This window comes from Hipposideros armiger, unplaced genomic scaffold, assembly GCF_001890085.2.
Source record: "Hipposideros armiger isolate ML-2016 unplaced genomic scaffold, ASM189008v1 scaffold_19, whole genome shotgun sequence".
Classification (NCBI taxonomy): domain Eukaryota; kingdom Metazoa; phylum Chordata; class Mammalia; order Chiroptera; family Hipposideridae; genus Hipposideros; species Hipposideros armiger.
In genome coordinates this window covers 4,179,350-4,206,894 of record NW_017731369.1, presented here as the reverse complement: position 1 = coordinate 4,206,894, position 27,545 = coordinate 4,179,350, and the positions used below count along the sequence as shown (strand labels likewise).

Below are 27,545 nucleotides of genomic sequence, written 5' to 3'. Positions count from 1 at the left end.
TATTCCAAAAGGATTTCATGCACTTCTAAAATTATAGTACTCTAATTTTATGCACTAGTACTGAGCTAATGTCTGGCTCCGTTTTATTTTTCCTGTCCTTATTTGCATGGAACCAGATTTACAAGCTTAATTTTATTTTGTCTCATACTATGTTTATTTTTTGAAATGCACATTAAGTTTAAAGTTAAGTTATGAATCACATGGGGGTAGAAGGGTAGTGAATGTTTGAGCTCAGAGTACAAGTGTCAAGTGCAAGGCCAGGCCAAGTCTGACAGATTCTGTTGGTAAAGGAACAATGAGTCCCTTTTAGCTTCAGGCAGTTCACTGTAATACTTCCCTGGACAGCCAAAGGACTAGTAGGCAAAGGTGACACCAAAACAAAAGGGGCCATTGATTGCCTCACAAATGAAGTGAAATCCTGTTGCTGAAGAGCCAATTTCAAGCTGCTGCTCGGGGGTTTCATTGTCTGCAGCTGCACCCTAAACGGGGCAGGCAGGGAGCCTCAACCCTCATCAGAACCCGGATGATGATGAGGAGCTGTCTTGTGACAGCCTTGCAGGGGACGTAGGGAGACGAGTGGGAAATGGACTGTAGCAGCTTCTCATAAACCTCCCATGCTTACAGTTCCAGGAGGATCTTGAGACATTCCGCTAGCACTCAAATTGGCTGTGGCTCTAGCCTTCCCTCCTGGCCTCTGTCGCTACATGCAAGGTCATCTGGCGCCATCATGGGGCTGTCCGCTACTGCAGGGTGGATGGAAGGACAGCCAGGGGACGAGGCTGGAGATGTCTGGTAGGGCATGGGGGCCTTGACTATCATGATGAATTGCTTGTACTGATTTTAGGGGTGACACGAAGCCACTAGAAGTTTTTCAGAAAGTCAGTGGAACAATCTGATCGGACATAGTTTTAGAAACACACAATGGAATTGGCAGATGTTGGACACTGGAGGCAGGGAGATCAACTGTTGATTGAGTAATGACGTGGGTGGTTTGAACAGGAGAGAAATGTCTCATCTTGGTGATTAGGCACTCAGGTGAGGCTGCAGAAGAGCAGAAGGTAGCAGAGAGTGGAAACAGTTCCGCCTTGAGCGTGCTAATAGCCCCTATGTTCAGTGCACACACTTAGAGGTGCACAGAGCTTAGGAGACATGCCAGGGCTGAGTTAGTGAGGACGGAGTGGTCAACACAGACTCTTTGAAACCTGTTCAGCAAATCAGGTCACCCAAAGTGAAAGTGCAGAATGACAGAGGGGTGGAGACAGAAACCCCAAAGTTGAAACAGCAGTCGATAGTTTGATGATGCGAGGGAGATGAATTAGAAGAGGAGGCAATGATCGATAAGTAGTGAAATGGGTTAGGACGCCCAAAAGGACAAGGAGTAAACAGAAGCAATGGGATTTTGTAAGGAAAATGTTATCGGTGATTTTTTAATGGAGAGGTTTCCAAGAAACCAGCTTGATAGAAGCTGAGCAGTGAGCACAGACTCGGTGGTGAGGCTGGTGGGACTTTAAATATACCAACATCCAAAGACAGTTCCAGAGTAAACATTCAAATAGATATCTGCTAAGATAGGAACACGAATGTAATGAATCATCAGAAGAATGGCTATTTCTAATGGTGGCATATCATCCACTTTTATTAGAGCAAGAACTCAAAGGAAATGCATACTTACTTTAAAGTCGGTTTTCCAGCGTCAGCTTTGGTTGTTTGGTTGAATTTCTTTATTGAAAAATTATTTTTCTTTTTTTATTGAACTAATTGAATATCTCAGAGGAATCCATTATATATATTTTTTCCCTCTGAATATATTATGAAGCCATTTGGTAGAATGGATAAGAAGGCGTTACGAGTATCTGAAATATGGCTGTGAGAATCGGCCTTTTGTGAACTTAATTATACTACTATCTCCTATTCCCCTTGTGTTATTCCCAGGCCGGCCTGGTGATGTCTTTTTCTGAAATCAAATAAAATGAGCTTTTTTTTTTTTCAATTGATAAGGTAAAGAGTGGAGTCTCAAAACCCTCAGAGAAAAAGCCTCTCCAGGTTAATATGCACAGGGTAGAGAAAAATCACCATCCAAAATTCAAATGTAATGATTCTTCACAAGCCCAATTTGCGCCAATAGTTCCAGAGGCCCAGGAAATATTGGAGCTTCTAGGCATTCCTTGGCACTCAGCAAAAATCCCTCACCCCTTCTCTACTCCTTTGCATCAGCAAGCCCTAGCTCCCAAGGGACTACTCTACATAACCAACCATAGAGCAGAGCCAAAGCATGGCTGGGACTGTGCCCTCCATCATGGATTTTGTATTTCAATAGAAAAAAAAAATCCTGAGTTTGAGCAAAACTGCTGAGATGTGGAGCTAGCACATACTTCCTCTTCCCTGCAGCACCCTCAGAGGAAGCCCATGGGCCATGTTCTAAGGGGTAGCCAGTTTAAAGATCAGAGGAAGTCCAACCTCCGAACACGTGGAGGGACTGCCTTGTGTTTGCAGGGGCTTTTGTCTTTATGATGTTAGGAGATGGAAGGGCCCCTGAATGATGAACCATTTTTGTTAGTGGGTTTTAAATTGAGTGGGAGGTGTGTTCCCTGTTGGAAATCTGATGCTGACGGTCACGGCCCTGCCTCTAGGGAAATACACCTATATTCACACTGAGGGGTCAGCAGACACCGGAAGTGTAGCCGTGGGCTCAGTGAAAGTTCAGAGCAGTTGATCTGGGACACCTTTTTTTTAAGGTGTGTTGAGGCTGAGGCCTAAAGAGGTTTAGGTCGGGCTCAATATAACTAGGTGAGTCTCAGGCCCCCTTCTCCAGAGCAAGTGCGAACCTTTACTTTCAATGTCAGAACTTTTACTATGTAGCTAGTTTCTTACAGGCTCTCATTTCAACCATGAAAGCAAACTAAAATTCCTAAGCCATGACTTGGGCTATTATTATATTATTATAATCTTCTTTCCCATGAGCTACTTTTTATTACGGTAAAATACACATAATATCACATTTGCCATGTTAACAAATTTTAAGTATGGCTTCATGGAATTAAATACATTTACATTTTTGTGCAACCATCACCACCATCCATCTCAAGAACTTTTTCGTCTTCCCCTACTGAAACTCTCCCAATTCAACAACTCCCAATCTAACCTCTCCACCAAGCCTTCAAATGGTGGTGGATTGTTCCTTTTGCTTGTAGCTCTCATGCTACCAAACCATGGCAAGACATAGGGAAACAGTCACCATTTTCTTTCCTATGGGTCTGGGATGGTGGAGTCTGTTCCATCTAGAGGACTGTGTGACTTTAAGGCCAAAGAGATGCTTCGACTTCATTAAGCTGGCAGCCTGCCAGGGTCTTCCCAGCACTGGCCACGTCCTGATCCCATTTCTGGCTTTGTCACGCCTACTCAGCACTGACAGCTTAAAATACCTCTAAGCATATTACATAACCAAGACAGGACCAAATTGATCCCAATGCTTGATTTTGAAACCAGGCAATTTAACTTGTATTTCTTTACTTTGAGTGGTGAAAACTGTCCATGAGATGATGGAGTTGGCAGCCCGTGCTCGGCACTAGGCCTATTGCCAGCTGGGCTGAATCCTTGGTCTGGCTGGCTCACTATTTCACACTTGGACTTCAGTGCTCTAGGTTGAGAGGGAGCAGAGGTGTGCATTTTCTAAGAGAAGAAGGATCATGTAACTAATGGAAGGTGAAGATTTATGCTCAGAAACTGAACACCTGCTGTTATTATGCAGAGTACGAAAAATCCAAGCAAAGCAGGGAGGTTGCTGCTTTGAGGGTTTGGGGTCCAACTTTCTAGTTTTCCCTTATTTTCCAGAAGAGCAAACTGGGACTCAGATTAAGCAACTTGTCCAAGGCTGTCATCGGCGTGTCCCTTGTGTGAGAGCTGTGGCCTGAGGACATGATATTCCTAGGCCATGTGCTCTCAGGGCGCTTCAGAAAGTGAATGGACGCGTGGCGCTGGTGACACAATCCACCATCTGAGCCAGGCTACAGAGCGTAAAGTTTTAGTATTTTGTTGCTTGTGGTTGGCATGGAGCATTGGTAGAAAGGGTAAAAAAAAAAAAAAAAGAATCTTCTGTGCTTTCCTTATTTACATGAGCAACACTGTATTGCTTTTTTTGTGGGAGCCCTGCAGAGCTGAAGCTGGTACCCAGGATATGGATTGCACATGGGTCTCCCAGCACTGCTTTGGTGCTGTGAGTGTGAACATCATGAGAAATGGTAGATTTTTGTTGTTTTTGTGTTTTTTTTTAATCATAGGGATTTTGTTTTAGTCAGAATCCTGACCAAACAGGACTTCCACTTAGCTAAAAAACACTGAGATTTTTCTGATAGGTTCCATTATTCAGGGAAAAAAATATATATCTTGTCAGTAAGAGACATAATTAAAAACAAATATGATCCTAATTAAAAAACTATATATGATTAGAAAAAGATGAGAAAGAAATATACCAAAACTTAGGTAGTGGTTATTGCTCCAGATAACATTAAAATAACACTTTTACTTTAAAAATTTTCTTTATAGTAACCATGATTACTATAATAATCAGAAACAGAAGTGTAAACTCGAAACATTAAACAGGAGTTTAGAAATATTTTCTCAATTCTACTTTACTTTTATGTCTCTCACTTTTTTATTTGTTTTTACAGTGAATTGATATTGAGTAAATTTACAGAGTTGTGCAACTACCACCACTATCTAATTTTAGAACATTTATATCACCCCAAAAAGAAATCATAGGCCTATTTGTAAGAACTCTCCTTATCTGCTTCTGGCTTTAGGCAACAACTAATCTGCTTTCTTTCTCTAAAGATTTGTATTGTCTGGAAATTACTATAAATAGAATCATACAATACATATGTGGACTTTTCTGTCTGGATTTTTTTACTTAGCATAACATTTCTGAGGTTCATCCATGCTGTGGCATGAATCTATACTTCATTTCTAAGATTAAATAATATTCCATTCTATGGATAGACCATGTTTTATTTACCCATGCACTAGTTGATGGACATTTAGATTGTTTCTGCTTTTTATCTGTTATGAAGAATGCTGCTATAATCACCTACATACCAGGGACCAGATTTTCACATGCCACAATGTCCCTAGACTAGTAACATAAGACTCCGAATACATCTCCTCATGAGAGTCCCCTTAGAAGAATAGGTTCCTGGTCTTGCCACTGTTGGATGGGCTGGCTTCATATGCAGCGAATGCCAGGATCTCAATGAGAACTTTCAGAAGCTAGCTCTGAGAAGTACAGGGAAGTAGATTTTTCTAACCACTCATCCCAAATCTTCTCTGAGCTGGGCCTAGAGGCACGCATCATGTGTCTTACCTTGGGAATCATGAGTGCAAGTGGTTTTATATGGGATCAGCGTGCAAAGCGAGGTTGCCTATGTGAAGAATAAAATGCAGGAAGATAGAGGAAGAAGGAGGAAAAACAGGAGCACATTTCTGAGCTCCATGGGCTCTGAGCATCAGGACTGTTCTCTGTGCTGGTGTATACGAGGTGGTCAGTAAATCTTTGAATTAATTTAGGTTGATTTGAAAAAGCTAAGGATGTATTGCTCTATCCGTACATGTAATCATATACAGGGGTAACAAAAAAGTGTATACACATGACTTGTATTTATCTTTTGATTGAGTATTACAACTTTAATGCAGTTTTCTCCTTTTTTTTTTTTTTTAGCTGAGCCATCTGCCACCTGTTGGCAGCTCAGCAGCAGCTCAGCTTGGGCCAGGACTCGAACCACTGTTGCTCAGAGCTCACACTCTTGAGCGAGCTCTTAACCAATTGTGCCACTTGGCTGGCCCAGTTTTCTCCTTTCTTAAAACGTGTATATATATTTTTGGGCACCCTTTGTATGTTCATATATCCATAGGTCTGCATCTCTATCTTGCTTATATTCTAATAGTAGTGACTGTGTCTATATTCCAGTCTCCCCTTATCCCACTTCGGGGAGAAACAATCCTGTCTGTGTGCAATGGAGTCTCTGGAACTGGGGCTCAGAGCAGGGAACCCTCACCAACACAAGGAGAGAGACCTCCGCTTGTGTCTCAAGAAAGATCGAGGCCCAGATTCTGGGGGACAATCAGAAAATGGGTCAGTTTTAGAGGAGCCAAAGTGCAGAGGTGAGCCCCTGAACAAAGGCTAGGCACCCCAGCTAGTTTTTGAGGCTGGCTTGTAGGGTCAAGATGCATGAGTGGGGCGATCTACTCCCTACCGTGTTCCCTCTGCGTTTCTGTGCACCTGATGAAACTTCGCCAAGCAGCTGTGTGCAAATAAATGCCAGGTCTTTTTCTTCATATGAACAGGGCTCTAAGCTTTTCCTCACCTTTGCAAAACGTGTGAGTGGACCAGGGTTCTTCTCTATATGGTCATCCTTTGTATTGTTTTGTTCATCCCTATGTTCTATTTACTATGGCTTTTTAGTATCAGTATTTTGCACAAAATTTTGACATGTGCCCCATCAGTCAAAAATCTTGCTGCTTTTTTTTTTGGCTTAAAGTTAATTTGTTTTCATATTTTATGTGGCTTGACTGGCTTTCCTTTATTGAGAATTTGCATGGTGTATACTTTTCACTTCTGTAACTTTCAATATTTCTGAAAGTGTGCAGTAGTTTCTATAAGTTATAAGAAATAACTTTTATTTTAGTTCTTTTCTAACAGCCTATAGTTGCTTTTTTTTGTTATCCATTTGCCAAACTTCATTGTTAAGACATTTAGGGTATGTACATTGAATGTAATTATTGATATAGTTTAATTTATTTTTGCCATTGTACATTCTACTTTTTATTCTGTTTTTATATTTCTTTCTTCTTTTGTTCAATTAAATTTATTAGGGGTGACAATGGTTAGTAAAATTACATGGGTTTCCAGTGTACGATTCTGTAATACATCATCTATATATCACATTGTGTGTTCACCACCCTGAGTCAGCTCTCCTTTTTAATTCACAAGCATTTAAAAAATTGCTTTGTTAATAAAGATACTGCCAACTCCATTTTATGCATTGAAAAAAATTTATTAGCAAACTGACAAAAAACCTGGTAGAAAACAGACTTGTAAAACATAATGCCAGGTTTCTGTGTGTAATACTTGATGTAGAACTGAGGCAATTATTCATATAATCAAACTCAAAAATTCTTTCGGATAGAGAATAATCTGAAACACTGAGCTGTTTTTAGAAAGTCAAACTTTCGGCTTTTTTGTTTCCATTTTGCTGACTTTCGAGGAAAAAAAAATCAGGGAAGAGTTGATTTGGACGTCATGTTGAAACATGACAGTTCCATTTTATCCATCCAATCAATAATCATTTATTGGGACTCTGCCCTGTGCCTGGTTGGGCGTGTACAAAAGTCAACTGCACAGGGTGCCTGCTCTTGAAACCCTAATGGTGTGGGGAGGAACAGATATGTACACAGAGGCAGAATAGCATTTAAGTGCAGGAAGAGACATGAAGAAAAAAAAATGTTATGGGAGCTCGTGGCATGGAGTAATTTACCACCTGGGGACAGATCGGAAGGCTTCATGAAGAGGTGGCATTTGAGTGTGCTAGAAATGAGAATACTTCGTGGAGAGGGAGAAGGCTGTTCAGGAGGAAATCGTGTGGCTACTTTTGTGAGAAGAGGTTCAAAGACGTTTTAGCAGGAGAAGGGCTTTGATAAAAGCAGAGGATGCTGGAGGCATGGAAAGGAACAGATTTGAGGGGGGAGAGAGAACATAGGAAGACTAGCTGGAGTGCCAGCGGGGACGAGCACTGAGGGCTCAGATGAGGGCAGTCTGAATGCAGAAGCAGAGGCTGGTTTCAGGAGGCAGAACGGACAGCGAGGACCGGATCGGGGGTGATGGGGTAGGTAGCGAACGGGGTTTTGGCGGGGGGACTGTGCAGTTGGTCACGCTATTAGTTGAACTAGGGAATGGAGAATACCATGGAAAACGAGCTAAGAGGCACAGTGGCAGGGGGAATTGAGTTGGCATAGATGGGTGTTGCAGACAGTATTTTAATATTCAAATCCATTTCTTTATCCCATGAACGTCTGAAAACATTATGTTTAAGGCGGTTGAGTTGGCTGGCCAATGGGAAATGTCCTGCTGTCAGGTAGATGAATGGTGGCTTAACCCTCCCCATTCGGACAGGGCAGGCTCCACGGATAGCTGCTGATGTCCACGGTAGCATTTCCTGGCTGATTCTCAGAGTCAGAGCCCTACTGTGAGTGGGGGGCTCTGCAGCCCACTCCTGCCCTAGAAAAATGCTCAGATCACCACCAGGGTGGTCACCAGATGGCATTTCGTAGTTTGCCTCAGACACTCATGATTTGGGATTGTTAAATTTAGAAAGTCGGTCTGTATCCTCAGTTTCCGTCAGTTAACTTAGATATTTATTAGGTATTTACTAGACACAGGGAATTTTGTATTCATGATTTCCAGTCCTTATAACAACTCAGCAGCGCAGGTGGCATTGTCCTCGCTCTGCAGATGGGGAAACCGAGGCTGAGCGAGCCTAAGTTGCACCCCTAGGGTGGTACAGCTGAGTTGGAGGGCTGGCTCGTTTCGAGGTACAGCAGAGCACCAGGCCCCCACTCTGTTTATGGACTGCGTGTGCTGTCTTCCAGTGGCTCTGATCACAGCCTCTGTACCATCAGATCTCAAGAGTTCTTTTATTGGGCCCTTTTGTCAGTGACAAAATTGAAGCTAGTATTTTCAACGTGATTGATCTTTTACGGGTACTTGAAATAACAAGGAATGATGGCTGGGCCTTCAAATTGATTTTTCTTCCTTAATTACTATAACAGCTGAGATAAGGGGTGTTAAACTGGCATAATTGGGTTGCCATCATAACTAACGGTTTGGTTTTATCCAAACTAGCATCTTCTAAGTAGGATTAATCTAAATAATCTTACTGTACCCTCCAGGCAGTCTCAAGCTTGGTTGATCCACACAAAGAGAAGGACCACAAATTGCGCCATCGTTTTGAAGTTCACCTTCCCTGGTATCCCCAGTTTGGGGGCCATTGTTATTTAGCAGTTCAGCAGTCATTTCATATGGGGCTGAATAACATTTTTGTCTTTTAATCAATCTAAATGTACTTTGCACAATATTTCAATTCTGAGTCAGCTGGCATTATCAGAACATCTATCACATAGGGGCCGAGGGAAAAGACAGGTTGGGACATGATAGATCTCAGCCTATGAAAAATCATTATCTTCGTGTATTCCACTTTAGTTTTACAGCTGTTATGCTTGGTTCTATATCTGTGCCTTCTCGGTAACCCACATCACATTTTTCACTGACAGGCTCAAACATACTTTATACAAGTTGCTAAGTCATGAAAACATGCTGCTGAATTTAGCGATAATTGGGCTTGCTTTAATGCTATCATGTCCTCATTCTTTCAAATGAAAATAGAACGCGACACTTTTGATAATCCTATAAAGACTTAATATGGACTCTAGAGCTAGTATGGGCTTCCTGGTTTAAACCATCTCATAGGCACTGAGCCTTCGGAAGAGCTAAACATGTATTTTTCCTCCCTTTTTCTCTGCCTAGTGTGGGCTGGGAGCAAGGACATTTGGATTTAACTGAAGCCAAATATTTGTCTTTGGTGTTTGGAGCCATAGTTTTAGACCTTATCTGAGGGCATGAGAGCCATTCAATAATAATTGTGGAACGCTGAACCGTATACAATTTCAGAGCAGGAAGTGTGCGAGATGAGGTTATAGGTGAGAAGGGGCAGGAAGACCAGCCTAGCAGAATCCTGAGCCAAAGGCAATAAGCCAGGAAGCTGCGGCCAGCTCTGCCTTTCCTGCCTGCCACCATCCCAGGGGGAATCCAGAACTCTTAGGAGAAATCACTTGACAGTTTTCAGCCCACATAAGACCGTGAGACAAACATTTGACCTTTCTGGTGGTTACCTGGGCAGGTGTGATAACCACACTGGGATTTGCCCAGTGCTAATTGCTGCGGCTTTGTCCATTGTCAGCACATCCCCAAAGGAATTCCATCTTAGTGCATTCCTGAATGTTCTCTTTGCATCTTAGTATTTTCCTTAACAGTTATTATTTCACTCCCTTTTAAAGATAGGCTGGCAATTCTGTGTTCATTGAAGTCTTTAATAAAAGAGTTCCTGTGCTCTGAAGGCACTCTCTTAACCTTTTCAGAAAATCTGGACCACATAAGGTAAATGATGATATTCATCTCTAAAGATAAAATACTTGCCAACATTAAAGGTCATACCTTATTAATCTATAGGATTAAAGGCTTTACTCTTCCAATCATTTAACTAGAGCCAGTCCTGCTTTAGCAAAACAAAAGCATTTCGGTTGTAATGAAATGATGTTAGGTAATTTGTAGCTCCTTAAAATTGTTATCAGTTTAGGAAAAATGCCTTGTACATCCTTGAGTACTCTGTGGGTTACAATTTAGCCCGTATCTGCAGGGAGGTGCTAAAGTGTCGTTTCCTCCCCAAAATCATCGACAACCTGGGCATTATCACTATTATTATGAAGCATGGTTTTAGAATCTCTCTAGGCTAGCTTTGGGGACCCCAAGGTCCAAACGGCTTTTTTCTTTCTCTTAACCTCAGAACAGGTTTCTAGCCCTGCTTCCTACTGTCTTTTTAGAGTCACCCATCTGATCTCACAGTTTCTAGTCTCTAAGAGGTACCTAAAAGAAAATTCTCTTTTGGTGCTGCCATGGTCATTGTCCTGATCTGAATATGTAGAGCTGTGTGCAGTAAGTTATGATGGCGACACTTCTGCCTTTTGCAAAGTATTGTAGACTGCAGAGTGCAGAGTGTATGGTTTACTTTGTTCTCTCTGCAGACATCCTGTCACTCACCTTTCCCTGGCCCATCAGCAGTAGAGGATTGCCTTTCTTTTAAATGATAAGATGCTGAGCGTCTATCTCTAGGATAAACAGGTGCTCAGGGGATGGTTACATACAGCCCTCTGGGGAAGGCACAGTGGATCAGGGGATGTGTGCTTTGTTTTTGTTTTGATTGAAACATAGAAATGTTCATGTTTTCATAAGTCCACGGCTTGAAGAATCTGAACATGACCATGAAGTCCAATAATATCAGGAAACCCATCCACAAGGTAATCCAGCAGCGATAATTAGTACCACCTATGTTGGAGCTTGGGGCTATCATGCACAGTGCTGTCATTAACATTCTGTCACAGGCATGATGGGGAGCACATAGACACATTTCTGTTGGACATACAGCTAGGCATGCCATTCCTGGATAATATGGTGTGTTCCGCCTTAGTAGGTAGGTCATTTCAGTTTCCAAAGTGGTTGTACCAATGTATACTTCTACCAGCTGGATCTGAGAGTTCCAGTTATTTCACATCCTTGCCAATACTCGGTATGTTCCTTCTTTTCAGCCTTGTTATAATCAGGGTTTGTGTATGTGTGGATCTGCTTCTGAACTCCCTATTCTATTGTACTGGTCAGTTGTTTTTGTTCTATCTTTGTGAAAATACCACAGCATTTTAATTACTACAGTTTTCTAATGGGTCTGAATATATGGTAGCATAAGTCTTCCAACTTATTCTTCCGTAAGTTGCCTTGGCTATTTTTAGCCCTTTGTATTTCCATATGACTTTTATAATCAGTTTCTTCGTCTTCCCCTCCAAACAAAAACTTGGGATTCTGCTTTGTGTTACATTGAATCCTTCAGGTCAATTTGAAGAGAACGAACATTTCATTAGCATTGAGTCTACTCATCCATGAACATGGTATATCTTTATATTTAGAAATGACGTTTTAAAAAAAATTCTCTTAGTAATGATTTGTAGCTTTCAGTATAGAGTCTTTGTTGTGTGCTCATATAGCAGGAGGGGCAAAGAAGCTCTCTGGGGTTTCTTTTATAAGGACACTAATCCCATTCATAAAGGCTTCCATCCTCATGACCTAAGCACCCTCCACAGGCCCCACCTCCAAATACCATCACATTGGGGATCAGGTTTCAATATATGAAGTTTTTTGGGGGGACAAACATTCCGTCTATAGCACCAGCTATCCCATCCTCTAACTCCTTGTGAACACCCCCTTGGAGGATGGTACGGCTGATGCCATAGGTGTCTTAAAGAGAGAATGTCTTAAAGACATTATATAGAATGTCTTAAAGAAAGAATGGTAGTGTGTTCAAGGTGAATTTGCTTCCTTTGTTAGGTTTCTGTTTCCATGAGTCCCCAGGAGATTTCACTCTGTCCTTTAAAAGGCATTTATTTTTATTTGTCCATGGGGGAAAAGCAACCATGTGTTTACAACCCATCTAGTTTTCACTTGGTCATAGCAGCCCCACATGACTATTACAAGTGTTTCTGATTTATTTCCTTCCATTCTGGGCTCTCTGCTTGGGTCAAATCTGACCCTCACCCAGAATCAGAAAATTCCCCAGAGAGAAAAAAGACTGTTTTACACTCTTTTTAGAATGGCTCTTCCCTCTTTGGTATTTTACTTGATCTAGGTTTCACTGCTTCTGCAGCTCCCAGATGATTTTACAGTTAAGATTTTTGTAATCTGTCCAGATTTTTCTAGTTTTTGCAGTGGGGACACTGGTCTACTATATCCTACCTGTAAGTTTCTACAGCTGTATATTTTATTGACCTTTTTTGACATAAATTCCTGAGTGAGTCCCTGGTTGGAGAAAAGCAATTTATTTTGCTGTAGCTTTTGTAGTGCTAGGTGACAAAAAAATTTTTATTGTTTCATTCCACCAAAAATACACTGAAATCCAATAAAATTAAAGAAATTAAATGCTTTCATTGGATAAAGCTGAGATATCAGTTAGTAGCACCAAGTTTGGTTTAATAGGTACGTGTTGGCTTGTTTCTGGTTAAACATAATGCCTAGAGATAAGTTCTTAGGGAGTGACGAAAAGGAGGCTTTACACAAAAGTTATCTGATTTATAAGGTCTTTTAAAGTTTATGCTCTTTTTGCTCTATGTCTTTTGGGCCTTTTTCAAGATTGTCATCTCTAATGATGGTTCTGTATATTAACGCCAACCTGTTTTCTATCTACCATTACATCTTCTGGGGGCATTTCCATCCTTTTGGAAACATTTGTGACATTAGTTTTTGAATTTCCTTGTCTGATATTAGTATTAACAGAGTTGGACAAGAAGTAGATTTCCAGCCGTATTTTTGTTGAGGATCATTCTTGCTTCCTCCATTTCTTCCTTTGTATAACCCCCATTGGGGTGGGATTAACATTTATTGAACATTTAATATGGCTTTGCATGGGGAGCCTAGAGGGCCCACCTCTTCAGGTTTTCATTTCTCATGACAACCTTATAAGTAGGAATTATCTTCCTCATTTTATAGAAGTAGAAATTGAGCCCCAGGGTCCATAAGCAGCTTGCTCAGTTATACCTGGAGAGAAGGCTCTCGTTTCTGGCAAAAATTAAAGTACTTAATTTCTAAGTTTTTTTTTGATGAATAATTGTATAAAACATTTCATAAGGCAATGACGACTGTACTACTTGCTTATTTTCAACCTTCCTTAATGGTATTCTTAGCTGAGACTTTTCTGTACAAGTAACAGATACTCTTATGTAGTACAGAACTCTGTAATCATTACTTTTGCTGATCTGTAATTGGTGCTTTTCATTTGAACAGCATTTTAAATATCCTTGAATTATTGTCATCCACTGTTTGTGCTCCTAGAACTCCTGTCTAGATCTATTCCTTCTACAAAACTCATCCATTCTGATGGCTCCCATCTCTTTGACAAGGTGACTTCCTAAGAAACATCTCCTCATCTCCATTCCAGTCCCATGTCGCCAGCGTCTCATGGGACATCATCTCAATCATCTCAACATCTGCCCCATAAAGACAACATGGGAACAATCCTTTGAAACCAGTTCCATTTCTGTCAACAGAATAATCATTCCTGGTTTCTAGACTAGAAATCTTAATATCACCTTTCTCTATTTCATGTTGAGTATGTGGGGTTCCCCCCCCCCACAAAGCCTTGTTTCTTTCATCCAAATATTTTCTATAGTCATCCTTTCTGATCCATTTCTATTGCCACCAGGCATACCCTGACCCCTTCAACTAAGACACCTGCTATGGTTTTCAACCTGTTTCCTAACTAGACTCACTCTACCCAAACTAACTTCACTGCTTTGGTTTTGGCCCATACTTCTGTTGCCTTGATTTCTGCCACAGCTTTCTAATGCCTCCCTGCTTTATGTCTTGTCATCATCTGGTCCATTTTTTTTCATGCTGTCATAGGAGTTATCTTTCTAAAGCACACAGTTTATTCTGGAGGCAAGTAAGCGACATAACCAAGTCTAACTCCTTGGCATAGCATATAAAGCACTTCATGATCTATTCCACAGATATGTGAGCACCTGTTCTAAATCAGGTATTGAACAGATGGGTGCCTGTATGCTTCTCCACCATTATGTCTGCACATAGGGAGCCTACCACGCTAGCTCCAGGATGCCGACCAAGGTTTCGGTGTCCTACGTATCCATGCTCTTTCAGGCTTCTATTAGAATGACTTACCTTTTCTCACCTTATCCTTCATCACTCATTTAGAGATTCCCTCAACCAAGAAGCTCCCTGTGACCACCCCTGAGGCTGGACGAGGGGCTCCCCTAGGCTCAGTTCCCTCAGAACAGTTATGACCTCCTAGTGCAATCTTTTTTTTACTAGCCTAACTCCCCAAATAACTCATGAGCTCACTGAGCATAGGACCTTGTATTATTCATCTTTGAGTCTCCAGGACCAAGCACACTATCCAGCTCTCTGTTGATGAATGTCTACGTGCTACTTTGTCATGTCAATTTACTCCTCAAGAACTATGGGATCTTTGGGTTGCCTGCTGTGTCAAATGACTCGTCCGGATTTTGAGATGCTTTGAAGATATGACGTTTTCATATACATCCAAATGGATTTCTGCACTTTCACTCACAGTGGACACAACCCTACTCTTCTCTTTCCTTCCCTCTCAGGCCACACTGCCTTCTAGGTTTGAGTCCCCTGCTCTAAGCGGTCAGGCGTCTTTTTGACCCTGCCCTTCTCTAAACCCTACCTGTCTTTCAAGGCCAATCTCAAAGGTTAATAGTATTTTGAAGCCCTTTCTGCCTGCTGCATGTCACATCGATGGCTCACTTCTTAGACACATGCTCTCCAACTTGATTTGTGTGGGAGTGCCCAGCCTGCAGAGGGGAGGGGGGGTCTGAGGATCCTTAGTTCACCCATTATTGAGTATAATGAAGGGGGCATATAAAGAGTCCTGGAAGTATTCATTTTGATATACAGGGCTCAAAAATGAATTTCAGCTTTATATACCTACCTGGCTTTTAGGAATAATAGGGAGAACAAAACTTCTTGTGTGATTGACACAACAGACATCTCCGCTTAACATACCCCAAACTAATGCTGAACCCCTCATCTCAGCCAATGGCAAATCCTGTAAGCTTTGTGTCTGAAATATACAGCATGTCCCCAGAATCTGACCCCTTTTGTTCCCTTCCTTTATTATTGATCCAACATACCATCTTGCCTAGATTATCATCAGTCTCTTAAGAGGTCTCCCTATTCTGCCCTTGTCCCCTGTGTCTGATTAGCGGAACCATCACGGTACGTTGAACTCTACTCAGAACTTGGCAGTGGCACCCCATTTCACACAAAGTAAAAGCCAAGGACAGTATGGGGCCCACATGGCCCTACACGACCTGCCACCTCCTTCCCTTCAGGTACCACCTGCTCTCTCTGCTCCAGTTTTTATTGCCTTTATGTTTTCACTCACATGTCACTTATTCAGTGAGGGTCTCTAGTTAAAATTTTAATGCCCTGGCATCTGCTACTTCTTTTTGCTGTTTCCCCGTTTCATACACAAATAGCATGTTTTCCTCCCCCCCCCCCCCAAAGTGTATTATGTATTTTACTTAATTTTCTTCCTATCTTCACAGTTATGTCAGCTGCACCAGGACAGTCATTTTTGTCTGCTCATTGCTATATCCCCAGCATCTAGCATGAAGTCTGGCACATGGATGTTGCATTATTAGCTTCTGAATGAACAGCAATTGTTTTGTGATTAGGAAGTGACTAGCTGAGTACACCTGATGGCTTTTGATGGTAGCATATCATAATGGGATAAAAGCTGTGGGAACAATTCAATTGTCAGGGTCCGTGATGTCATCTGGGACCTTCTTTCAATTTGCATTAAAGTAAAAGGACCCTCCCTACAGATAGTGTGACACTACCATGAAAGATACCAACATGGTTTCCTAACCGCAGTGCCTGCCTGAGATGGAGCACAGCGAGCTCACTGCGCAGACCTTGAACTGGACAAAGACCTGAGAACCAGGACTTGGGGATGGTGCCGACTCATTGTGTGTTTGAACATTAGCTTTCTCTGCCCCCACATGCTTATATTCTCTCCCAAAACACCTTTAGGCACATCAGAAACAATGTAAACACATATTTATAATTGAAAATATACTTGATGGCATTAAAAACGTTACTCACCACTGTCGATTGCCAGGAAGAGGGCAGTGTACACACTGTTGTGAACAAATGGGGACTCACGGTCCAGCACGGCCATGGTATCAACAGTCCCATTGATGGGGTTAATATTCAGCCAGCCTGCTGGATCCTTGTAAACAGAATACCTGGGGGGGGAAAAAAAATCCCAAACCATATCAGATTACATTCAAAATGGATTCAAGAAATTTTCACTGGGTGCTGGGCATACACTCCCATGCTAGGTGCCAGATAATTCTTAACACACATCCAAAAACATCATTATAGTTATAATTGTTTGTTCAGAAAGCAACGCTGTCCATCAACTCTGGGCCTGCTCTGTGTTCAGCAGTTGGCCTCCTTTATTGCTCATGACAAGCCTGTGAGGAGGGAACTCTTTATCTGGGCTGCAGACTCTCATAGAGGCAGAGTCCATAGCCCAACTCCTGAGTCCAAGTCCAGTACTGTTGCTGTTATACCATGAATGTATCTCATATGAAGACCAGGTAGGAGACGCTGTCATGAAGATACAGGTAGGGCACATGGAGAAAGAAGTCGTTACCTCTGATGGAGGGTAGCCCTGGGGACCTCATAGAGGATGCAGCATCTCAACTAAGACTGGAGAAATGGGTGGGATGTTGTCGGAGATGAGAGGACAGACAAGTCGGGAAGAGAGAACATACGAATTGACACGTGGAACAGAGATACTCACTAGAACTTAAGTTCCATGAGAGCAGGGGTATCTGTTCACTGTTATGACCCCAGCTCCTGAAACATTGCTTAGCACATGTACCACACTCCCTAGATAGTTGCTGAATGAACGAATATTTAGGGACCAGAAGGCAGACGGCTGTGGTTGGAACATAGCTTCTCTAGGGGAAACTGAAAGTAGATGAGTTTGGAGAGGCTGATTATTAAGAACCTGCACCACTGTTGTGAGGGGGTTGGGATTCTGCATAACGGGAAGCCATCCAAGATTTAAAAATGTTGTTATTACTTTTTGAGGTTGTTGTAAAAGCCACACATGCTCATTGTAGGAAATTCAAATAATGTAAAAGTGCATAAAGTAAGAAATGAAAGTCTTATCTATCAGGGAGACTCACTGAACAGGACTTGGATTTCTTTAAACTGGGTGGCTTGGGTAATGTGGGACTGTCCCAGCGACTCATTGCTGGTGCTCCAGCTTCTTTAGTGCTTAAGCCGCAAAGATGCTTGTCAGCTTTCTTCTGTCACTTCCCCACCAGCCTTTGAAATATATGCCCCTGAAGAGACAGGAGTATAGATAGCTCATCAGTTCTGGTAAAGATGCCTGGGTTTCATCTTCTCTGCCTTACACTGCCAGTTTTGGTTCTGAGAATGTTGAAGACCTGATTTAAAACCAATAAGATTGCAAATCTCCAAGTGAAGCGTTTGAATCACCATCCCAGTTCTCACAGGGGAGAAGGCTCCACGCCCTAGTACCTGGAGCCCGTGAATGCTACCTTATATGGCAAAAACTTTGCAGATCGAATTAAGTTATAGATCTTGAGATGGGGAGATTAGTTTGGATTATTGCGAGGGGAGGGGGCTAAATGCAATTGCTAGTGTCCTTACACTAGGGAAGAAGAGAGAGATTTGAGACACACAGAAGAGAAGGCCATGTGACTACGGATCAGAGATAGGAGTGACACAGCCACCAGGAGCTCCAAGAGAGAAGGAAGGATTTCCCAGCAGGGCCCTAGAAGGGAGTGTGGCCCTGCTGACATCTTGGTTTTGGCCCAGTGAGTCTGATTTTGGACTTCTGGCCTCCAGAGCTGGGGAAGAATACATTTCTAGGCACCAAGTTTGTAGTAATTTGTTACAGTGGCAATAGGAAATTAGTGCAGTAGGTATAACATCCCCACTTATAGATAGGGAAACTGAGGCACAAACCACACAGTTACTAAGGTGGTAGAGTCAAGAGTTGGGCCCAGGTGGTATGACCCCAGAGCCCTGGTTCTGAACCCCCATGCTAAGCTGCTGCCCAGCCAACTTATGGGTAGGTGGTTAGAAGACATCTCCCAAATTTTGATTAGGATGAGTCTAGAATGGGTGGGATTATTCGTGTGTAGGGGAAACCTTGGGGGCTATTCACAATGTGTGGCCAAATGAAGGGGAGCAACCCAGATTCCTCATCCATGACTTGGAGGTCATCTTAGGGGGTTGCAACATGGGTGGTATCTGAGGGAGGCTGTGATCGCTGAAAGGAGGGCTGCTCAGCCTGGGTCCTCAAGAAGGAGAGGTGGGGAGTAAGAAACCATGGGCCATCTAAGGGAATGGGCATCAGAGCAGCTGCCATGAGCCTTCAGGGAGCAGCTCAGCTGCCCCGCGATGGGCAGCACTGCACTCACCATCCCAGCTTCACCGCCAGCTAGGGAGCCCCTCTGCCCGCTCCCAGGCTCGGCTGCAGCCTCAGCACCAACCCCCGATGTCTTTGGGCTTCCACCAGGCACGGACGGACCCTCTGAAACAGCATTCTCAGTTTAGTTCATAGAGAGGCACTCTGGTTTCATATCTGTCCCTTGGGAGTTTGGGTGCCGTGAACAGACCCAAGCACCTCTGTGTGCACCCATCAAATTCAGCTTTTATCCCATGAAGTAGATGAGCCAGACCCTGGACTGCAGAAGGACGCCGGGGAGAGCCCCCTGCTAATGCTTCCCAGAAGGCATTGGGTCTGGGCTTTCCTGTAAAGGCCCCTGGGATGAAGCATCTATTAATAATAGAGTCAACAGCAGCAACACCCAAAATTCAACGGAGCGTTTGCTATGTGCCAGGCACTGTTCTAAGAGCTTCCTGGATCTACATTTTCAGCCCTCACATCAACCCTGTGAGGTCGATAATACTGTCATTTTACAGACGAGGAAACTGAGAGGATGCTGGATAGTACAGATCTTTTACTTGTCTTAACATTTTTTTCTGTTATTCAACTACAGGCTGTAGATTTCTTAGAGCTCACAGAACTTCTATTGTTTTAAACCCACTTGTATTATTTTAAAAAAAGACCTTAAGTAACATTTTAGTTTTGTTTTTAAAAACGTAGCCTTTGGCTTTTTGCCAAGGAAAACATAAATAGTATTCCTGTGCAAAAACAAACAAAACAAAACAACAACACAACCAAAAACCCTCTTCAGTGTTTCTGTCTCCTCCTCTGTGAGGTGGGCCAATCCCAGCGATCTCATGCGGGAGCTGGGAGGGCCAAGTGAGCCCTACATGAGGTGTGTGGGTTCATGCAGAGCATGGCGTGTGAGTGCTGTCATCAGAGTAAGACAGCCGATGTGTGTGTCAGGGGTCCACCAGGGTCAGCCCCAGTGTGCGCTCTTTTACGGGACCTGCACCATCCCTCCGAATGTTTTGGAGTATCCCACAAAGCAGAGCCCTGGGAAGACAATATTCTGAAGCTAAAACAGTGACGGGGAACAGGTGGAGAGAGCGAATGAGGCGAACGTCGGTTTCCCCACACCCCTTGCTGCCTCAATGATCATTTGTGTTGTTCTTAAAAACAGAAGAAATGTATGACTCCTGAGAATGAACTTCTTTAAAAACACCCGTCTTTCATTCTGATAGCAATTTATGTGTCCACTCGCAGATCCCTACTATCTTTTTTTTTTTTTTTTCAGCCATCCCCCGACATCTATTGGCAGCTCAGCTCGGGCTGGACTCGAACCGCTGTTGCTCAGAGCTCAAACTCATGAGCGAGCTCTTAACCAACTGAGCCACTCGGCCGGCCCCCCTACTATCTTTTAATACCTGGCTGAAATGTCTCCTCTTGGTCACCCTGCATGAGTTCCCCAGTTAGAATTACTCGCTTCCTATTCTAGGTCCTTGCTAAGCACGTGCATAGGTTAAAATGCCTGTTGGAGTGTAATATGGGCCCTTGTAGGTTTGCTGCCATCACCAGACTCTAAGCTTCTTGGTGTCAGGAAGAGGTTCAAGTTGAGTAAACTACTCAGTATGTATTGTGCCTGGCTTTGTGCTCAACACATCAACATCACATTAATTTTTGTGGTTCACAACAACCAGACAAAGTTGGGGTCATCCCTGTTTTAAAGATAAGATAATAACCAAGATTCAGAGAGGCTTAGCAACTTGCCCAAAGCAGCACAGCCAAGAAGTGGTAAAGCTGGAATTCACAACAGGTATGCCAGATTTCAGGTGTGCGTGGGACCTCAACCAGGATACAGTCTGCTCCTTATGCATAGGACCAGGTGCTGGCCATTCTGCATCCCCGGAGGGCCAAGCCGAATGCCTGATACACAGTGGCTGCTCAGTATATATTATTGCATCTTTTCTCTTTCAGTTGCAACAATCACAGAAACTGAAAATGAAAAGAATGGCAACATTTGTTTCCCTATCTTATCAAGGTAACAAGTTCACCCTTGATTGAGGAGTGATTTGTGGTGGTTTAACATATTGGAAATAATGAAAATTTTAAATGGATTGCATTTTATTCTCTGATTACTCAACTCAGAGTCTAGAATATAAATAAAACTGAATTAAATAATCCAGGCTTTCATGTTGGCAAAGAAACAATGCTCTTTGTTTCTCCCTCTGTCATGTCTTTGGTCTCATGATGCTACAGTGTTGCAGTACAATGAACACGTTTTGTTCTTCTCTTGCAAAGCGTAGTTATGTGCAGTAAAAAGCTCACAGACATTTGTTGGAAGCTGTCCCCTAATAACGCATCACATTCCTGGGGAAAGCCAGGCTTGAGGGTTTTACAGGATAGCATTTCAGTGTTTTCTTCCTTAAAGAATAATCAAGTATCCATTGTTGTGCTAGTTAATTGTGTTTTCACAGGGTCCTTTAATTTTGCTTCCCTCTGTTAGTTTATTTATTTTATTTGGTGCCTCCTCCCATCAGAGACCTTGGGGAGGCATGCTGGTGTCCTAGATTTCTTTGATGGCAGCTTGCTGCTTCTACTTGGAATCGCAGCCACAAACTGAGAAGGACATGGGACATTCCATTTACTGAGCACTCCTAGGTATCCGGGCGCTGGGTGACACTGTGCTCATGCAATCTAAACTAAGAGCTGGGCGGAAGGCCCGGAATATAGGTATCATCCTCCCCAGCCCCAGAGCTTTCTACCCCAGAGGAGAGAATATCTCAAGACCTCCAGCCAGCCTTCTACTTCCTGGCTGAGCGGTCCTTTTGTCACATCAGCCCTTTTGACCAACCGGCCTGGCACACTACGTACATTTCTGACATTTTCAAAGCTGTCTTTTTAATAAACCTTTTGGTGGAAAAATACCAGCGTGCAGGATGTTTCCTGTGCTTCTAGGCCTGAGAAATGCGTATGCCTTATTAAATTGGAATTTCCGGGCAATTTATCTGTAATGTGAACTTTGCTTGTTATAGGGGAAGAAAAACCGAATTAAAAACAGGACTCATTTCGGGCTGCAATGTAACTTCACAGGAGCTGCTCAGGTGCTTGCCAAAGCTTGGCTGCCTCTGGGAGTCAGTGCAAGCTGGTTTGTGGGATTAGGCAGTGAGGGGCATGTGGGTGGGGGCACATCACCAGGCTGGGGCCCTGAATCCCTCCTGGGAAGCGGGCTTGCTGTCAGCAGGGGGCTCAGCGGAGCAGGCAGGAAGCTGCCAGGAGAGAGGCCTGGGCCCGGTGCCCACTGGGAAGAACTTCCAGGGCCAGGGGCTGTTGGGCTCGGCCCTCAACGGGGTCTGGTAGTGGTGGGAAGGCGGAGGGGATGCGAAGGTTTCACGTGTCCCTTCTGCAAGCCTCTTTGGGTCACTTTCTGTGATGTGGGGGATCCGTGTTTGTTCAGGATAGATGCTCATTTTATTTTAGATTTAAAATATTACAAAGTAATACAGTGCTATTAGTGCAGGAAGAGCTAAGTGGATCAATGCTAGATAATAGAGCACTAGAAACCAGCAAGTTATAGATAGAGATGTAGATATAGCTATCTAATATTACATACCAAATATATATAACATATTATATATATATATACACACATATATATATGCTAGAGGTCTATCAATTTATCTATCCTGATAGACTTTTATATATAATTACATATATTATATCCACATATGTTTGGAAATTTAGTATTGGGTATAGACATGTTGGATTGTTTGAGAAAGCTAGACCTTTCAGTAAATTGTGTTGACTCATTATTCATTTGGAAAAAATAAGTTGTGTGTCTTTCTGATGCCTTCTGACCCTTGGGCATATTGGAATATATGTAAATGCATAAAGAGAGGGCTGGGTGTCTATTCACTAACTGGGAGCACGGATTATCGTGGGGAGTAGATTTGGGTTGGGGTTGGTTCAAGATCCCCAGGCTTGTAGATATACTCCAGTAAGGGGAGCCCTGGGGCTAGAAAAACTGTCAACAAAATAAAGAGGCAACCAACTGAATGGGAGAAGATATTTGTGAACAACACCCCGATAAAGGGCTAATATCCAAAATATATAAGGAACTCATATAACTGAACAACAATAAAACAAACAACCCAATTAAAAAGTGGGCAGAGGACCTGAACAGACACTTCTCCCAGGAAGACATACAAACGGCTGACAGATATATGAAAAAATACTCAACTTCACTAGCTATTAGGGAAATGCAAATCAAAACCACAATGAGATACCACCTCACACCTGTTAGAATGGCTGCCATCAACAAGACAAGTAAGAACAAGTGTTGGAGAGGCTGTGGGGATAAAGGAACCCTCATACACTGCTGGTGGGAATGTAAACTGGTACAGCCGCTATGGAAAACACTATGGAGGCTCCTCAAAAATTAAGAATAGAATTATCATATGACCCAGTAATCCCTCTCCTGGGTATCTGTCCCAAAAATCTGAAAACATTTATCTGTAAAGATATATGTCCCCCGATGTTCATTGCAGCATTATTCATGGTGGCCAAGACATGGAAACAACCAAAGTGTCCTTTGATAGATGATTGGATAAAGAAGATGTGGTAAATATACCAATGGAATACTATTCGGCCATAAGAAAAGATGAAATAGTGCCATTTGCGACAACATGGATGGATCTTGAAATTATCATGCTAAGTGAAATAAGTCAGACAGAAAAAGTCAAGAACCGTATGATTTCACTCATATGTGGGATATAAAACTGAAAGCAACAAATGAAGAAGACAAACAAAGAAGCAAAAGCTCATAGATACAGACAACAGTTTAGTGGTTACCAAAGGGAAATGGGGGAGGGGGGAAAGTAGAAGAGAGTAAAGTGGGTCAAATATATGGTGATAGAAGGAGATTTAAGTTTGAATGGTGAACACATAACATATAGATGATGTATTATAGAATTGTACACTTTAAATCTATGAAATTTTATTAACAATGTCATCTCAATAGATTTAATAAAAAATGAAATAAAATAAAACTGAAAGCAAAAAATAAAAAATAGGGGCCGGCCGAGTGGCGCGATGGTTAAGAGCTGGCTTGGGACGCTAGAGGGCCCCAGTTCGGATCCCACATATGAGGGCCAGTGACACTGCCCTCCACAGCTAAGATGCTGAGCAACAGCTCAACCTGGAGCTGGGCTGCTGTGAGTCACTGGCGACTGTGTAGGCTGTAGCCCCTGCTGCAGTGGGTTGCTATGGGCTACCGTGTGTAGCTGGCAGCCAGCGTGAGCGGCCAGCAGCTGCAGTGAGCGGCCGTCCAGAAGCCGGCGACTGATCTGCCTCGCCCCCGAAGAGTGCAATGATGGTGCCAACTTGGGCCAGCGAAGCAACGTCCTCCACAACTAGACTGAAGAACAAAAAAAGGACAGCAACTTGTCTGTTCCCCTTCCCCAATTCCTCAGCACTGTTCCCATCCCCCAATTCCCCAATAAAAATCTTTAAAAAAAACAACAAAACAGAGCAAATGCCAATTGGGGAACCATTAGAAATATCCTGGCTGATGTCATGTATTGTCGGAAGGGTTGGTTTCTTTGGACCAACGTACGAGCCTAACTGCAGCTCATTCTCAAAGAGGAGTCAGTAAGGATGGGAGAGACTATGAGAGCCTGGAAAAGGAAAATGAAGAACAGGGAAATGCAGAGCGATTTTATATCCCCACTGAAGGAATATTCCCACAGAAGGAAGCCAACAACCCTGTAAAACTACTGCAAAGAAAGGAAACGGCAGGTATACACTCAGCTCCTCACTTAATTCCAGCCCAACGGGTCCCCTGTGTTAGATGAAATACCTGCATGGGTGATTCACATCAACCACTTTATTTAAAAACAGAATTAGAAAGGCATAGCATTCCCAGAGGAAGGAAAGACAGTGTTTTAAAACAGCACCTGTAGCTATGGCTCTGCGTAGAAAGGAAATGACACATTTCAAAAATCTCCTGACGAAACTACAGAAGAGATGGAAGGGCCAGTAAATCCCAGAATCCCAGTTCAGTTAGACAGCCACAGCCCACCACCCACCACAGGGCTTATGGGGAGACCAGAGGCAGTGTCCTCGTCTTCTCCCAGGGTGCCAGAGTGCAAAAAGCCATCTCAGTAATAGGAATCACTTCCCAGAGATGGGGAGAGGCCACAACCAGCAGACATCGACGAGCGGATGCGCCCAGTGAGTGGCCTGGGCAGCACTTCTTAGGTTCGGGGAGATGGGGCAGAGCTGGCCTAGCCTAGTGTGGGGCCATGGGCTTCCACGGCTCACTGACAGCTGGGGACAGGGGAGGAGCTTTTGACATCTCTGGACACCCTTGGACACCCCCCACCCTGGCATCCCAGAGTCCCTGGTGATCATCTGCATGGCGTCCTACCAGATTCTGACCATCACCCTCTCATGGCAGCTGTCATCGCCTCATGGCACGTGGACCAAGGTTAGGTTGGTTCCCTCCAGACATTCTGACCCTTACTATGAAAATAAGCAATGCACAGCCATATCTAAGGAGGTCACCTCTACCCCGGCAGTGGACCAAGGGAGGTGTGTTGTGAGTCCATTATCTCTGGTCTGCTGTAGGCAGTAGGAAGCGAGACCACTAGGGGCCGTTTTTTGCTTGGACCACTGCACTGCACCTGGCTCTACTTCTGTTCTACTTGCTACACTCCATTCTCCAAAGAGCCACCAGGGTGATGGTTTTCAATTTTCCATCATGCTGTGTAAGTCCCTGCTTAGACTCCTCCAATGACTTCTCTTGGGGCACAGAACAAAATCTAAGCTCCTGATCATGGTCTCCAAGGCCCTGCCTAACTCCCTGCCCTCATTTCCTGCCTCTGTCCCGACCCTCCCTAAGCTGCAGACACAGGGGGGGCTTCCTTTTGTTCCTGGAAAATACCAGATTCATTCCAGTCTCAGGACTTGCCCATTTGCCTCACAGAATGTAGTCTCCTTAGATTTCCTCATGTGTGTCTCATCATCATGGAGGTCTCAGCCCACACACTGGGGTCTCTATGCTTCCTGTAGAGACCACTGCTGATCGCCTCATCTAAAGTCTGCCTCAAACCCTGGCCAGCCTCCCAACTTAGAATGTAAGCTCCTTGGGACAGTGACCTCATCTGTCTTATTCAATGCTGCTCTCCCCCTCTCCCCTTCGCCCCGCTGCCATCCCCAGTGCCTAGAAAAAGTCTGGCACACACTGAGCAGGTACTCAGTTGGATGAGTGAATGAGTGAGTGAATCAAAGTACAAGCTTTCTTCAATATGCTTTGATGGACCCATATCCTGGGTGAACCCAGAATTCTAAATTTTTTTTGGGGGGTTCCTGAGGTGTCATCTATCCCTTCCCCATGGATAACCCCATCTCTCAAAAGGCCCACTAGACCATCTCTCTCTCTCATTACAGCTAGACTCCCACCTAAATGCTGCCCCAGACATCCCTTCAGGGGTCTCGGACTTTATATATGCTGCCAGTGAGGGGCTCAGTTAGGTAAGTCCATGTGTCAGGGGTCCCAAAGACCACCCCCAGGTTCAGTGACTTGCTCGGAGGACCTACAGGATTCAGGATGTAGTCACACTCATGGCTAAGATTTATTACAGGGAGAGGACGCAGAGCAAGACCAGCACAGGGAGACGCGTGGGGTGAAGTCCGGGGAACCAGGCACCAGCTGCCAGGGTCCTCTCTCAGGGGAGTCACACAGGATGGACTTAATTCCCCAGAAATGTGTTGTGATGACACATGTGAAGCGCTGTCCACCAGGGAAATTCCTTAGGGACTCAGTGCCCAGGTTTTCAGTGGGGGTTGGTTGTGTAGGCACCTTCTGTCTGGCATGCAGCAAAATTCCTGACCTTCAGAAGGAAAGCAGGGCCGGCTGAGTGGCGCGATGGTTAAAAGCTGGCTTGGGACGCCAGAGGGCCCCGGTTCGGATCCCACATATGAGGGCCAGTGACACTGCCCTCCACAGCTAAGATGCTGACCAACAGCTCAACCTGGAGCTGGGCTGCTGTGAGTCGCCGGCGACGGTGTAGGCTGCAGCCCCTGCTGCAGTGGGTTGCCATGGGCTACCGTATGTAGCCAGCAGCCAGCGTGAGCGGCCAGCAGCCGCAGTGAGCAGCCGTCCAGAAGCCGGGGACTGATCTGCCTCGCCCGGGAAGAGCGCAATGATGGTGCCAACTTGGGCCAGCGAAGCAACGTCCTCCACAACTAGACTGAAGAACAAAAGGACAGTAACTTGTCTGTTCCCCTTCCCCCAACTCCCCAATAAAAATCTTTAAAAAAAAGAAGGAAAGCAGGTATTCAGCATATGCCATATTTGTTTGCACAAATGCTGTAGGCACAGTGAGCTACTCTTCTCAGTTAGGGTGGTGGGAACCCTCCAGAAATCCAGATATCAGCCAAGGGCCAACCTTGTAAGTAAGGCCTTTCTAGGGACCACAGTCTCAGGCCTGCTGTGTTAACTCTTCTGCTTGGTCCATGATCAGAGCCAGGAAGCCGGGGGGTCAAATGAACTTCTACTTATTTTTAGAACTCATTGAATTCCCGTTTCTCCTAAAACCTTTCTAATTCTAGAGACCCCATGTTAAAACCCTCGAGGAAGCTGGAAATCATGAAGGGACATGTTCTGTTAGGCAAGGCGGCAGCTGGCTTCCGCCTGCCATG

The 27,545-nt window shown here is 43.8% G+C and overlaps 1 protein-coding gene across 1 annotated transcript in view; it reads right to left on the bottom strand.

Annotated features, from left to right (window-relative positions):
- The window catches only part of CDH13 (cadherin 13), a 1,116,573-nt gene that overhangs the window by 9,330 nt on the left and 1,079,698 nt on the right, over positions 1-27,545 (bottom strand). The window contains exon 11 of the mRNA XM_019634915.1: positions 16,511-16,653. Within this exon, the coding sequence (XP_019490460.1) occupies positions 16,511-16,653 (143 nt within the window). The remainder of the gene's footprint in view (positions 1-16,510; positions 16,654-27,545) is intronic.